Genomic DNA, 16135 nt, shown 5'->3' with positions numbered 1-16135 from the left:
ATTTGCCTTCCATGCTGGATAGACTTGTTGCTTAGCTGGTGCGCTGTTTGAATGATTCTCCCATCAAAAATGCTCTCTCTGAGTTCACCAATAAATTGTTTTAAAATGCACTCAGAAGAGAGCAAGTATTTACTAATTTTATAAAACTTTCCACTGCAGAACCAATATGAAATTCAGTCAGTTCATTCTTTCTGCCACCTTCAAGTTGAGAATTTTTGCCAGTCTTCTTTCCCAATCCAAATGCTGCAGTAAAGTTTAAATCTCTTTGTCAGATGGCTCAGATGAGTAATCTCATTGATTTGTGTGCGTGTATGCTTCAGGGTACAGTAGGAGTGCAGTCTTACAGCGCCAGTTGCCTCCGCTGGAGACCTTGACTGATTTGTGCCATCTTTCTCTTAATCCATCAGGGGGAAAACTCAGTTTACCATGAGTCTTGCAGTGTGGGTGCTGAGCCTGAGCATCATCAGTTCACATTGGCTTCTGGGGATGTTCAGGGCCTGTCAAAGCTCAGGTCAATGGCAAATGTTGGAAGAAATTGTATTCCAGTTGCAGAGCACTGTCTCTCTTCCTCTGTACTTAAACAACCAATACAGATTTCTGTCTTAGATTCCAGTTTAGGAAACCACTTAGGCACATATGTAGCCTTGCCATCTTGAATTCATCCCGTCTGTATGTTCAAATACACAAGGATGTGTACGTGAAAAAAGCTTTGGAAGGTTTCCTTGCAGGTGTATTTTGCTTCTTTCAATGATCCCACATATGTGAAGTCAGCTTTTTAAGTGCAATGCAGTTTAGGTGCAAGTAGACGACTTGGGCTCCAGTCAAAAAGAAAAGTCAAAAAGTCAAAAAGAAAGAAGAGGTGAATGCTAGATAAATAAGTAAATAATGAAGAAATATAAAATAAAATACCCAATGCTTCAACATGTGCTTTCAGTTGCTCCATGTATGAACAAGGAAAAATCAAACAATAAAATCGCAAAAAAGGAAGCTACATCATTAGGCATCATTTACACCAATGTCAGGAAATATCCCTGAATTTTTACTCAGATTATTATCTTAAAGAACAGCAGAAAAATGGCATTTTTCAGGTAGTGTTTGGTAAACTACCAAAAAATGTCATCTGTTACTGTATCTGTGCTGCTAAGAGTTTGATCTTGAAAAGGGCAAATCTGCTTCGCCTGACCAGAGTTAGTTTAAGTGTGGCTAGAATGGAAAATTATTTTTTCAATAGGCTAATCACAAGGGCAAAACTTAGATATAGTGTCACAGACAACAATGTCTTAAATGCAGGTGAGGAAGAGGTAGCTAGAAAAAATGAATTGCCCAATGTGAAATCCTAGCTTCAATGATTTAGATAGAAGAGCTGCTGGTCAAGATTTTTCTTTCTAAGAAATAGAAGGTCTGCTGTGTAACAGGTTGCCATACATATTTTTTTAATTTTAGTTCTTTTTTGTTAGGCTTTTTCTTAGTTTCATCTTCTTTTTCTTTTTTTTCTTTTAATAAGCCAAGACAACACTTGGCACTCATTCTGACTTCAGGCTTCTTTTAGGTCATTGTACAACTTCATCAAAAACCATGGAGTTATTTTCTGGCAAAATCAGGCCCCTTGATATGTTTCATTAGAAACAGCTCTCAAGGGATTAGTTTCCCCTTCCTCCTCCCCTCCCTCCCTTCAGGATGCAGAGTGATTGTCTAACAGTACTTAGCTGTATTTATTTTTCATTACCATGCAATTTTTATTTAATTAAGGTGCAGATATATTGGCACAGTGGGTGCACGGGATGGCTAGTGGTCTGCTTTAAAATTGCATGGATATGCAAAACCTTTGCCATGGCATATGCTGCTTTTCTGCAGCCCGGCTGAATTGCATACTTCACAGTGAAGCCAGACCATTTCTTTGCGACAGGCTTTATTAACCCTAATCTTTTGATCGCCAGCACGCTGAGTATGCTCAGGCACCACAGAGATCCTTCCTAGATGTGGCTGTGTCAGTGCGGTGGTGTGTGTCTCTAAGGCTGCTTATTTTTCATACTTTGGGGAGTGAGTTTCAGAACCCCAGTGGAACCAAAGGGGCTGAAATGATAGTGGATAGCAGAGCAACAGTGCGAAGCGAAAAAAGGGGGAGACCCAACCTTTTTCTCCTCTTTCATTTAGCAGGAGAGATGAAGAAACGGCTTTGGCCAAGCATGAGAATGAGGATCTATTCGTTGCGGCACAACTCCAGCAGACTTTGGCTGGCCTGGATGAAGATTTAGAAGGTAGGGAAGTGTGTTACCTCTGAAGTACAGAAGGGAGAGGCAGACCCAGGAGGTGCTCTGAGACATCCGCACAGTTCTCACTAAGGTCACTGGGAACAGCTCGCAGGTCTGAGGCAGAACGTGGTCCGCGCAAAGTGGCTGCTCTCCGTTTTCTTCTGGGGCAGCTGCTCTTTATAGGCTCACGCTGAATGTTTTTCAAGCTGCTTATCAGATTGTCATTGTATTTCGGTATCTGCTACCAAAAAAAAGATGAACAGCAGTTTATGGTCACGTTTTATGGCCCAAATTTGGTATAATTTCACTGACTTCAGTGAAGCTAAATCAGTTGTGAGTTTAGCTCTGTGTTTAATGAACAATGCCTCTATTTTGTATTTTATCATAATGAAGTGGAGGGGGGGGGACATTTTTGTACCCAATGCCTTCTCTGCATTAGCAGCCATATTTTAAAGTTAAAAATCAAAAAACATGAAAAGAAACAGTGGGAAGAGGTAAAATGTCATATTGTGCTCCTCTTTTTCCTACTGTGAATAAAAATATTTCTCTATTAACGGTTTGTTACCAATGATGTTGAATGCTTTTTTAAAACTTCCCATCTTTATTTCAGTACTTCCGCAGTGGACTTGATTCTGATTTAATTTCTGTGAGTTCTCTAACACTGCAATTTCTTAGCTTCTGTGTTGTAACCCTTGATATATACCAGCAAATTTGAGAGGAGAGTTAAGCTTCTTGCACAGTGAGGCTTCTGGAGTCACTGGTAATGAAGGGTGAGAAGAATGGAGAAAAAATACAAGTACTGTTTCTTTGTTTGCTTGCTCAAGGAAATCCTTCAGCTGGGCTGTTATTACTAACTAGGTCTGGGAAACATAATTTGGAGTTGCTCGCTGTTTCTCAGAAATGTTTCTCCTTCGGAGTCATGTGGTGAAATGTTTATCACTGAGAGAAGTTAGTCAAAGATAAGGTATGAACAATAGATTAAATTCTGCTTTCAGCTGCATTTGTATGTTTCCCACTGGCTGAAGCAGGAGGACTGCAGGAATATTTGGCTGATCCTAATCAGCAACCAGACAATAAAAAGGACCCAGATCTCTCCTTTTTTGTAATACAGGCATAAATATATTCCTGTTAGTTTTAGTGTAACTAAAATATCTGATCCGCTTAAGCTTGTACTGGCTGTTTGTATAATTTAAAGTCATACTGCCTAAATACTGCCTGTATGTAATATTGTATGTGTATTTTGCAGCACTGGATGGTATAAGTAACTCTGACTCCGAGTACATCAATGAAGCGTTGAGCCCACATATAAGAGAAGTTGAGACTGCCCAAGATCTTACCATTTCTGTTCCAGTAACAGTCATAGATGATGCTCCAGAAGTTAGCACCTCTAACTCAGCTGGAGATCAAGAGACAGAGACAAATATCTCAGCTGACTCTGTTAGTACAGGAAACTTCAAAAATAAAAACAACAACGCAGGTTCCTTTGATAAGGGACACACAGATAGTGGAGCTGTATGCATATCCAAGGACCTAATACATCAGCAACCATCTGAAAATGAATTCAGTCACTTGCCTGTGGAGCAGAGGAGAGATATGTTTGAATCTCTCACATCCTCCTTCGAAAAAAGAAATGAAAAGAACTTAAGACTGGAACCCCCCCCAAAACATGTTGTGAAGTCTGAGGAATGTAAATCTAAGCTGACTCTGTCTCACTCCAAGGTCACAGCTGAAATCAGTACAGCGAAAGAGAAGATAAATCCGTTTAACGAATGTAGTAACAGGGAAAGATCTCTGAAAAAAAGTAAATCAGAATTAGAAATCAAATGGCCACCAGCAAAAAAAATTGAAGTAGAAGAAATCCCATCAACACCCACATGGTGTCATCGTGCCCAGAATTCAGGAGGAAACTACGAACCTAAGATGGGTTTGACAACCTTTAAAGTTGTCCCTCCCAAACCTGAAGTAAAACATTTTGATAGAGGAGTTTCACTCTCCACTGGTGCCATTAAGATAGATGAACTAGGCAACCTTATAGGCCCAAACACTGGTGTCAGTAAGCACATACCAGGTACCTCTACTGATGAAAGTGAGGAAATTCATCTTGGCAAAGTGAAGGCATTCTGGAGGTCAAATTCTATGGAAAAGCAAAGCGATGACTCTGCTGAGTATCTTCCTAAAAAGTCAGGAGTCACCACAAACTCTAAGCCCTTTACTATAAAACATGAACACAAACCTGTCTGTCTTGCAGCTCCAAAACCTGTAGCACCACAAACTGTTACTACCCAGGTAGCTGAAAGACAGTCTGAGAACGAAAGGACCAAACCTCCTGTTCCAGTTATGCAGTCTCAGTTAACATCATTAGTGGCCCCAGCCATTAATAAGGACAAGCTGGAGCTTCCATTTGTAAAGCCACATAGGAGAACTTCAAGTCAGTACGTTGCCTCTGCCATTGCAAGGCACATCAATTCCATTACCTTTAATTCTGACTCTACAGAATATCATGAGAAAGATGAAAACAAGCAAGGGGCAGGAGAGCTTAAAACTGAAGCAGAAGTTTCACCAAAAAGATGCATTATTGTGGCCAAATATAGCCCCGTGGAAACAGAATCCGCAGAAACCAGAGAAACGCTTTCAAGTATTTTTACTTGCAGTCAAAAAGCATCCCACAGGTTTACACCTGGTGATAATTCTGGCGTGGAAAACAAAGTAGTTAACATCAGGGCACCAAATCAAGCAACTCCTCTGAGCTTCTATAAAAAGAATGCCAGTGTCCCACTTACTAAATCCTCTTCAAAGGATAACAACAGTGCAGAAGATGATCATGGTTTAAACAGCAAACAAAGTATAGCAGAGAAAAGCACGTGTGTGTTGTTTGACCAGAAATGGGAGACTTTGACCCACGCTAATTCGGCCTCATCTCTCAAGTCTCCTGACCTCCAAGGAGTCCCGTCCTCTTTCGGCTCATCGTTGCGAGTCACTAAATGGCCTCCTGCTAACGGCGTACAAGTTAGTTCACTTAAAGCTTCACCCGAGCTAAATGGTGCAGCAGCAAACGCACAGTCAGAACAGGAGGAGAAACCTGATGATTCAGATACTAATGCTACCAGTGAACTGGATGTTAATGTGCAGACCAATATCTTCGGACCAAAGAAGAAGTTCAAACCTGTCATCCAGAAACCAGTTCCAAAGGACACGTCGCTGCACAGTGCCCTGATGGAAGCCATTCAAACAGGAGGGGGAAAGGAGAAACTCAGAAAGGTAAAGCGGAGGCTTTTTTTAGCCTGTTCAGACTGCAGAGCCCTGTATTCACACTGTCAAGACACCAGAGGTATTCTAACTGGTACCGTTGCTGGTGAGCTGGAGTACACAAGGCATTTGAAAAATTTATAATGGCAAAATGCAGAACAACCCACTGCTTATTCTGCACATCCTGTATATTACGCAACACCGTGGCTGCTGCACTAGCTAGAAGAGGCAGAGGGTACAGAGATAGAGCATAAAAGAGGGGTAATTAAGGTTAGCCTAAGAGCCGAACCTGCATTTCAGTGTGTTATGTAAAAACAGAAACGCACAGGGTGGAGAAAACGTGTAAATACCTGCAATGAAAGAAAACTGCATTTTATATTACTAGGTGATACTAGTTTGCCACTGACTTCATGCTCGGAGGATATGAGACTGCATCTGTGAGCACAGCATTACTATCTAGACATATCCTCACCGTTCAGTGTGAGTAAGGGTTGTAAAAGCAGGCCCAAAAGAAGACAGACTGATTAGTCTCCATAGCTTGCATTCTGGTACAAGTGCCAAAAATACTTTTAATAGTGTTTCCAAACTATCTCTAAGTAAATATCTAATGACAATTTATTCTTTTCACGTTCTAGGTTTCAGACAGTGCACTAAATGGCAGCCACAGGAAACCCTCATATGTTGAGCCAGAGAATCAGCGCTCAGCCCTGCTAGCAGCAATTAGAGGCCACAGTGGCACCTCAAAGCTGAAAAAGGTAAGAAATCAAGACAGTAAGCGATCTTTTTAAGTGCAGGCTGTTCCTGCTGGGTGTTTTGAATAAACCCAGATATGCCACAAACTAAATGTTGTGCCACAAAGAGAAAAGTTAAGGGGGGAATAGTGTGACGCAAGACCTGATCTGACTTACGCAGATAGATAGCGGGTCCGATCCTATCCTCTGCTGTAAAACTTAACACTTTCAAACGGTGTACTTTTAGCTGAGAAAGTAGCACATAGAAATCCAAACGAATTACAGGGAGTGTATATAGAAGACATCAGATGTTCATCATCTTCATCATTTTCACATTTAGCACTCCTAAAGGAGCATGCAGTTAGATTAATATATTTGCATTACCTACCATATGCATTAAATCCCAGTTACCTGAAAACACACTAGGGCTTCTTCGTGCATGCTGTTTATCTCTTAACATGAGCTGGTGCGTGTAAGTTGTATGCAAGTAATTGGTGTTGAGGGAACATCAGCTTTCACCACAGCAGGATGATTCCTTCTGTCTGAAAGATTTACCTAATCTTTAAAGCATCTCTTATTCCTAATAGCCAAAACCTGCATTGTTCTAGCGTTACTTTTCACTCTGTTCACTAATCCAGCCAAGGATGTGTATTTGGTAAGTAGGTTCCCATTTCCCTCGTGCAGTGACGCGGGCCATTAGCACATACCCAGATAGCTGGCATTAGATAGAAAGAATCTCTTGTCTGTGTTAGGGAATTTCTTTGTCCTTCAAATATCTTACTGCCCTTGCTGCAAGTAGGGTACAGCTTCCTCTGAGCTTGAGAGCAGGCTGTGCTAGGCAGCAGCCATCTTCACACATGCTTAACTGCATTCTGCATTCCTTGAGAATAAATGTAAATTTGTGTAAAAGAGGCTCTGACAATGAAGTGGTGGTGTATTATCACAGAGACTTTTTGGATTACTTTCCCGCAGCAGAGAAGCTTTTGCCATCATTTTGAAGGAAGTTGCCTAGAAACCATACGCTGCTTTTTCATACCATGTCACCTGTGCTAGTTAAAGCGCCTTGTTTGTATGTGTACGGGGTGAGATACAGACGTGCTGTGATGAAAGGGCTGTCCCTTTCCTTACCTCAAGTGTTCGTGTTTTATCTGACATGGCATTATTCCCATATATGTTTGTGTTTGTGTACAGTGAAGGAGTAGAATACAGGAGCTCTCTGAATGTGGATTATTTGATGGGAGATGAATCCTTTCATTTTTCACTAGAGAAGTTTTGTGCCTCAGTTTCTCTCAGAAAGTAATACTAATGCCTCTGCTTGAAAACCTCCCATTTGGCACATGATACTGAATTTCCTAATAATCACTAAATCATTGTAATTGCTAACAACTTATCATGATTATTACTAGTGATGTTGTTAACAGCAAAAATACTTGTTGAGACAGTTGACAGAAAAGCTGGCTTAGTCTGAAAGGTTGCCTCCTCTCCCTGCATTCATTTAAAGTAGGATGAGTTTCCAAGCTGGTAATTCGTGCAGAAATTTTGGTTGCAGAAATTTCACAGAAACACGCTTGGAAGAGCAATCAATTGATTTTGTTCTCAGTGCTTTCACATAGTTCTCTCTGGTCCTATTTTATTTTATTTTATTTTATTTTAGTATGGCTGAAAACTTGAGGTTTAATGACTTTTTTTTCAGTGAAGCCATGTCTGAGAGCTCAGATCTAGAAGAGCCTTCCTGTCATCTGAGATTATTTCTGTGCAGCCCAGACTGCAAAAAGTAACAAGATTCCTGGGTGGCTACTGCAGCCTTAATATATCTTCCTGATTCCAAAACCCTTGTGGTCATTTCCAAATGAATATCAAGTCCAACTCTTTCTCTTACCTTATGTGCCAAGAAGTGTTACAGGATGCTGGAGCTTGCAGTAAATAAAGATTTCGTTTCTGAGACAGAGTCAATGCCAAATCCTTTATTCTGGTAATCAGCCCAGCTGAGTGATGTGAGTGAGTAGTAACAGATGTTCAACCCCATGAGCAAACAAAAGTTCTATGTGTTTTACATCATTCAAGCAAAGTGAAATCGGGGTACTGAAAGTGCATCAAATGTCAAATAATTACAGTTTAGTCATGCTTGATATTAATCACCTTCTTTCAACTGCATCACGAGCAGATCTCCTCCATGGCCTCCGAAGAGCTGCAGAGTTTTAGGAACGCAGAGCTGTCCTTGCAGAAGGCAGCAGACCCTCAGGAAGAGCGGCTTTGTATCCCACCCGCCCCTGCCCAGCCACCACCACCACCTCCCACTCAGCTGGCAGCAGCAGCTCCAAAATTCTCTGCCACGGCTACAGGTAACCCTGGGGAGGCAAGGCAAGCCCTACTGGAGGCCATTCGCTCTGGTGCCGGAGCAGCAAAGTTGAAAAAGGTAAGTGTACTTTTATATTTTATCATGGATGAAACAACCTATGCTTGCTGGGCTTTGAGAGCCATTTATAAGCTGTTCTAGCCACACATTTCTTTCTTCCATCAGAAGAAGGTACATGCACTCTTTTCTCTGAGTGAATCAAAGATCAGGAACGTATTTCAAACCTTTGAACAGCTATCAAAACATATTATTAAGACTAAAACACACCTGTGCATATATGCAGTGTATGAATAGTCAATACCTGTTTTTAAAGAGAACATCAAGAGCATGAATATCATTTCAGAAAGCATTTTCATGCCCCTTTCATTCTTGTGAATCTGAGATAATACTGAATGTCCTTTAGACGAGGTGATCCTAAGAAAGATCAGATAGGAGACCCTGAAGCGAATTTAGAAATAAGTATTCTCTCCTAATTTCAGTAGTGTGTCCTAGACCTTGATTCCTAACACTTACACCTTGGTCGCACGTGCTGAGAGCTGTCAGTAAAACTGTGGGGTCATTTTAATGTCTACCTGAACTTTATTAACTGGATGATGTGTGTTTCGCTTCTGTGGCCAGCTGTGGGTCAGTCAGCTCCCAGATGGCTAAACTCTCAGTTGCCCGGGTGTGATTTTTGGAGTAACTTCACTTATCTCTTTGATCAAAAATTGTTCTTCCTCACCTCGAGTTATACTGCATTTCTTGGTAAAGAGAAGCAGATCAATTGGCCTTAGTGGAGTCATCCCAATATCACACTGCAGTATCCAAGAACAGACTTTGATCCAAGGACTTTAGGGAATGTACAAAAGCAGATGTAGTTTTCCCAACACGTGATTTAGCCGATGCCAACCATAAATGTGTAAATAGGCTTTAACCTTGCTTACTTGTCCCCTTTAAAATAATTCAAAAAATACAATCCAATTTTAACATTAAAAAATAGCCAAAAAAATCTTGTTTCTGATAAACCAGAAATTCCACAGAATCTTACAAATGGCACAAACAAATCAGTGTTTCAGTGAACTTTACACCAGCATGCAAACAGAAATCTGGATGTGCAGTTATTTTGCATGTGAAAAATTACATATGTATTATGCATACTATTGTGAGGAGTGGCTGAGGTGACTTGGTTTGTTCAGCTTGGAGAAGAGACGGCTGCGGGATGACCTCATCCCAGTCCACACCTTCCTCAAGGGGGGCAGCGCAGGGGGAGATGCTGATCTCCTGTCGCTGGTCAGCAGTGACAGGACACAAGGAAACGGAATGAAGCTGTGTCAGGGGAAGTTCAGATGGGATATTAGGAAAAGGTTCTTCACTGAGAGGGTGGTCGGTCACCGGAACAGGCTCCCGTGGGAAGTAGACAAGGCACCAAGCCTGTCAGAGTTCAAGGAGCGTCTGGACGACGCTCTTAGTCCTATGGTTTAGTTTTAGGTAGTCCTGCAAGGAGCAGGGAGTTGGACTCGATGATCCTTATGGGTCCCCTCCAACTTGAGAGACTCTATGATTCTATGAAGAAATAACACTCCAGATCAGGCCATTATTTCCCCACTTCGCCAATTTACAGAAAAAAACGGGATTTGGACGTTCAAGAATACTTCATGCAGTTGTTTTCTAGATCTTTCCAAATTCCTTTTTCTTCCAACTACATTACTCTTGCAGAAGTCTCCGAGGGGACCCGTAGCTCTACTCATTAAAACAAGTCTTTATCATATCCTTGGGGATTTATTTCAACACAGTTGGATAGCAAGTGCAGGCCATGAAAGTAAGCGGGATATACTGCTGCATTCTGCTAAATGCTGTGCCTGTCTTCTTTCATTTTCAAGAGGGGGTAATTTTTGGTAGTTTTGACATTGAAATGACAGAAGAGTACATCTCTCATTATATAGGTCCTTTATGAAAATAAGAGAGAGCAGTGTTTTGTCCAAGACAGAGTATATGATTTTCTTATTACTGTGCTGTCCTTGCAGGTATTGGATATGCAAGCTAAGTCTTGTATGTGCCAAAGACATTGTATCACTTTGACATCTGAGATCTCATGCCCTTGATAACTGATGAAAGTAAAAATGTTGTCAGGTTTCTCAAAGACTCTATCCAGTGCGTATTAGTACCTCTTCTAGCTTGCTGCATTAAAAGAAAGTCAAATTCCGATCCTTCCCTGCAGTTGGACAACTTGTGGCAGCAAAAGTTGAACCTGTAGAGGAGAGAGCATACATGATAGCTGCATATCAGGGTTTTTTTCTTTTACAGCTGAAGAACGTGTCTCCAAGGAACACTGAGGTTTTTGTAGACAGTGGCTGGCAGGTGGTTTTGTGCCAGGGCTGAAGCAAACTTTTTTCTTTGTTTTGCCTCCTCTGTCAAAGATCTATGATGTTGTGATTTGGAGAGGTGAGCACAGAGCCATTTTTGGCTTTGCTTTCTAGAAGATTTTGGTGGCAGCAGCTAGAGAGCAGAGTAGGTAGTTCAGTTCAGTAATTGCATCTGTTTCTTTTCCATTGTCTTCTCAAAGTTTTCTGTGACAAGGGCTTCTGATGGTGAAGTCATTTATTTAGCTAGTATTGTGGGGAACTGGGAAGAATCTGCATTGCTTAGTTATGTATGACTCAGTTTGTGCTTATTTATGAGGGGCTATTTGCAATGGAAGTAGATCAAACAGGGCTGTTGGGAACCAAACGTAAAAAGCAACCAATTGCCTAGATAAGGAGCATCCCAACGAACATTTGAGCTCTATTAATATCTGTGAAAAGGCAACTCCTCCACTCCACCCCTGATTACGCAGCTGTTTGCTAAAGTCATGAACTTTAAGGTTAAAAGATCCACTGGGCAGGAAGGGAGGAGAGAAATTGCTGCAGCCTGACCTTGCCTTGCTGAGAGTCAGGGACTGCACGACATAGGCTGTAATTGGGTCGGCCAAAACAAACCAGAGCAAAAACAGGTAGCTGAGGGAAATGCCAAGTATAGGTAAGACAGTATGCACATAGGTCTCCTGGCTGTTCTTTAATCCATTTCTTGGAGTACCGTGCCTGCTTTGGTAAATAAATCATACTTTGTTTTGAAGAAACAGCTTCTGTTTTATTGCACACTGTTGCTGTCCACAGACTCCCGAAGGAAAATTCTTGTGGGTGCCAAGCCCAGTAGGGCTTGCTCAGTAAAATGGTTCATCCCCAGCGCAGTGCAGTTCAGTTCAAAGACCTGCCAGAAAGTGGTTACCCCACAGATCCTACCCAAAGGGAACGGAGTCGCAGACCTGTTACTGGAAAAGGATGAACTTACCAACCTGGAAAAGACCTGACAACGTGCAGGAAGTAACCTTTTTCTTCAGTTTTCCAAATGGTCTGTTGAGGAAGCTGGCGGGTGCTTAACGCCTCCAAAGTCTAGCAGCAAGTCGGGGAGACGGCACCAAGTAAAGCCACCAGCCGGGGCGGCTGACCTAGTGCCAGCCACTGGTGGCTCGTTGTCTTGAGAAATGGATGTCTCGCTGGTGAGGAGCCTGCTTCCCGGCCACGCGGTCTGCCTCCTGCGCAAAGGGGAACCAGTTGATCTAGGAAATAAACGGCTGATCTGAGACCAAATTTTGGCTAATTCTGGTGAGCAGAACTCAGGTCACAGAGCTGCACCGTTTGAGCTTCTGGTGTTAAAAGTGAACGAGTGTTTTCCTTAAATTGTATCAAGCGACTTTTGTCACAATTTCACATACTTAAGATCTTTTATGTCTAGTTTTTAACTTTCTATCTCAGAACGTGCAAAATAACCTAGCTAGATTTCTGAAATTCTGTATATCATCGCATGTGTCTGTGTAACTTGCCTTGGGATTTACCATGATTATCTGTGGAAGTAAACGTAACTACGCATGCAAATAACCGTTAGATATCTAGCTGTAGGTATAGTTGCAGCACAAGCCCATGCAGGATTAAAAATCTTACCCAACAAAGAGAGGCTGTAAAAGTTGCCTTTGCTTATATGCCATCTACTCATTTTAGGTAGAGTTGTACCCAGGGATTTTGGTAGAAATGTTGCAGGGGAACGTGCCTGCACGAGGCAAGTCGTATGTCTGAAGAACAGGCTTTTGCTCGTGGTAAACTGATTGCTGTGGACCACTTTTTAATGGTACGTGCAAGAGAGATTCTACAGATTGCACATTTTCCAACAAAGACTGGAGCTGCATCTAAGCAGCCTTTTCTGTTTGCTTCCTGCGATTTTGAAAATTAATTTGGCTCCGTCACAGTACCCACAAGCATTCCTGCCGGTGTTCGGCATTGACATTTAGTCACATGGACTCTTGATACGCGCAGTGTATCATTCTCTTGGTAAAGGAGCCAGGTAAGGTGATTACTGCAGCCATTACAATGAGTCCCTGGTATACGCTGGGATAATTTGAAGTTGGTTGCCAACAAGTAATGCATCGATCTGAATTATGGCACGTTGAGTATCTTCCAGGAAGCATGGTCTAGTTCCATACCTTTATGTCAAGTGGTGGACTATTCTCACATAATCAGAGATACATAATTGTAAATGAAGAAATGCTGTTTCATATCATCAATGTGTGTGGGTGCAAGGACAGATTACAAACTCAAAGCCACAGTTGATGTTGGCTTTGGTATGCTGGAAATGGGGCAGGAGGCCGCACTAAAAGGTTGGCCAATCTTGATATACCGGTAGTCAAATGAGCCTATAAAGTGATTCTAGTTCCCATGCATAGTGAGAGGCAGTTGTTTGCATGCTGTTACTCTGTTTGAATTGAAAGATAAAATTTAATTTGAACTCTTCACCTTGCTAATAATTTATACTGTGACCTATTTTTTCCCTCAAGAATAAAGCTTCTGCCATGGATACTAAGGCCAAAATGGGAGATTTAGACTCGATCAAATACATTATTCCTGTTTAGCTTTTGTGGTGACCTTAACGTTTATCTCTCTGATAGAATCAAAGCTCAGTAACTTTGATTTTGGAAGAGCACCCTAGCATATGTATTCAAAATAAAGCATATGCTTAGATGTCCTGAGGACTAGGAAGGAAGATACGCATTTGTTTAAGTATTTTCCTGAATCAAAGCCTTTGGGAGTTTCCTTCATTCAATCAGGAAGCAAAATACTCATCAATTGATTTTTATGACCAGTGACAGGTAACCGATACTGAACAGATTTTGACAGTCAGATATCGCATACTCGCAGCCTGGGTTTCTCTTCGTTCCACAAAATGAAGGAAGTTCACAGAAAAATACATCACCTATGTTCCAGTAATCGTGTAATTGCAACTGTAATACCTAAGGATGTACGAGGTGTGGGGTTTTTAGGGAAGGATAACACCTTTCAGTAGACCGACTGATACAGCCAGAAGAAAGCAGGTAGGCTTTAAGTAGTCTCAAGGAGCTGGTGAAGAGACCAGGCTCGAAAACAGCCCCACAGGAGAATGTTTGGTTAACAATGTCAACAGTTGGAGGTTTAAAAATATCATGAATGATCATGTGCTTTTCTTTGTTATAGGTCCCTCTGCTCGTTTGAATCATGTCTAAAGAACAGGTAATTGGAAAATCTAACCCCGTATGCACCCACAATCATCATTCAAGGTCTGAAGTGGCAGAAAACATCAAGAAGTTTAGTTGATTCTCTTGTCTGCAAGCCAAAATAAGTTGTAGTTAATTTTCTGTGTGTTCCTGTATAATGGTTCTAAGGGGAAAATATGTTGCTCTGCTGTAAAGCTTCTGTGCCAAGGAATTGTGTTTTGCCTCTGAATATTTAAGGTTGCCAATAAACTATTCTTGTTGGCAGGTTAATAAGAATATAAACACTGTGCAGTCCTGCGTTAATACTTAATTGTGTTTATGGGCAAAATTAAAAGACTTTGCTAGCTATCTGAAAAGTAATACTCATTTCAAGTTGTTAAAAATATGTAACTATTTCAAACTATTTACTCGCTTCTTATTTGATTTGGAAAAGGGCTGTAAGCGATTAGGGTGAAAACCAGAATAAAGATCCATAAAACACAATCACAAGAAAAAAATTATGGTACATTATGAAGAACCTAAATTCCATATGCTGGAGTCATTGGTTTTTAAAGTTAGATGGACTTTATATCTCTGGTGGAGCTCTGAGAAAGCAGGCAATCAATAATGAATGTGAGACAGTGTCTATTGAAGAGTTACTTATGGGATATGACGTATAGAATGCTAATACGCAGAGATATACTGAACCCTAGTAACATTCATGGCATTTTAAAAATACAGAGGCACCTTAAAGGATCTCTATTTGCAGCAGACTGTGAAGGTTATAAATAAGATTCAGAGTACTGCGTAGAGGTCCAAGATTTCAAATATATTTCTGCACTGCAAAATGAAGTGAAGCTGGTTTGTATCAGTAACCAGGACTTTTGTCATCTCTTGTTCAGGTCACGTGTAAGTTGGCCCTTTGTTTCCAATTCGTATGGCTGTTGTATGTTGTCTCACAGGTATTTATAACAGCATCTTTTTCAAATGTTAACTACTTTGGTAGTTGTTGTTGTACATATTTTGAAAATATTTCATTAAATTGATTAACTTAAAAAGGACAAATGAAAACGCTGTTTCACATTTCCTATATTGTAATGAGACTGAAGAAGAGGAAGTTTGTACATTTACATTTTTATAATCACAGACCAGAGTGGTGGCAGATTCTTTTTTTTTTGGAGCTGAAATTTAAAATGTATAGCTATGTAATGTTGAAAGCATGAGAATATATAGCCATCTGCATTTAATGTGACTATGTATTATGTATTGTAAAATACTGATGTCTGTTAGTGCCACAAATAAAAGCAAAATCAAAACCTGACATGGCTTGAAAGACTCTTTTTGCCAAATGTTTTCTATTTACAGAAAGAACTTAGAACTAGAGATGGACTTAAGCAAACCAGTACACTGTGTTTGATGTCTCAGGTCTAATGTAAAATGTCTCAAGCCAGGAAAGAGCTCACAACTAATAATCTAGGAACACAGCAGAAACCACCAACTAGAATCAAGATGTCAGAGTTATATACATTTTGATAATAATGGAGTACTGATAATGATCCACTTCCTCATTAGGGAAGCTAATATATTCAGCATTAAGGTGCTCTTGTCACTGCCTAGGATAAATAAGATTACCTTTGTTGACTGATTAGCCTTCTTTTGCCTTAAAAGTCTTCTCAGTGTGCTTTAGGTCAGAAATAGTAACATGTTAAAAATGCTATCACAGGAAAGGATTTGGTCACTCCTAAGCTTGAATGCTGCAGATAATCCCACCAGCAGCAAATACAGCTTCCTTGGTTAGGTGCTGTAAGACAAAATTCAGCGCAGGTCTCCTTCTTCTTGTTCTTAGTGTTGCCTGAAGGCCCTGGGTCTGTAGCCTCTCCTTACTAAGGCTCCTTTAGTGTAGTAAGTTGTATGGGCACTTACTTTTCAGTGTAAGGGATCCAAAACTGGATTTTGAGTTAATCAGATCCTCCAGACTTTGCAGTGCAAAGGTTCTGGTTCTGGGTGCTTGACACTGTGTAGAACTGAAGTTTAC

The 16135-nt window shown here is 40.9% G+C and overlaps 1 protein-coding gene across 5 annotated transcripts in view; it reads left to right on the top strand.

Moving 5' to 3' along the window:
• COBL (cordon-bleu WH2 repeat protein) overlaps positions 1-15415 on the top strand; it is a 160089-nt gene extending 144674 nt beyond the window's left edge. For 4 of the 5 annotated variants that reach the window (XM_075022694.1, XM_075022697.1, XM_075022696.1 and 1 more), the window contains 5 exons: positions 2155-2258; positions 3499-5510; positions 6134-6253; positions 8394-8645; positions 14102-15415. In XM_075022694.1, coding sequence (XP_074878795.1) covers positions 2155-2258; positions 3499-5510; positions 6134-6253; positions 8394-8645; positions 14102-14119 — 2506 coding nt within the window. In that variant the 3' untranslated portion in view covers positions 14120-15415. The remainder of the gene's footprint in view (positions 1-2154; positions 2259-3498; positions 5511-6133; positions 6254-8393; positions 8646-14101) is intronic. The other variant, XM_075022695.1, reaches the window with a different exon arrangement.
• Positions 15416-16135: the final 720 nt, after the last annotated feature.

This window comes from Buteo buteo, chromosome 3 (assembly GCF_964188355.1).
Source record: "Buteo buteo chromosome 3, bButBut1.hap1.1, whole genome shotgun sequence".
In the NCBI taxonomy this organism is placed as follows: domain Eukaryota; kingdom Metazoa; phylum Chordata; class Aves; order Accipitriformes; family Accipitridae; genus Buteo; species Buteo buteo.
This window is presented reverse-complemented; position numbering and strand designations above follow the sequence as displayed.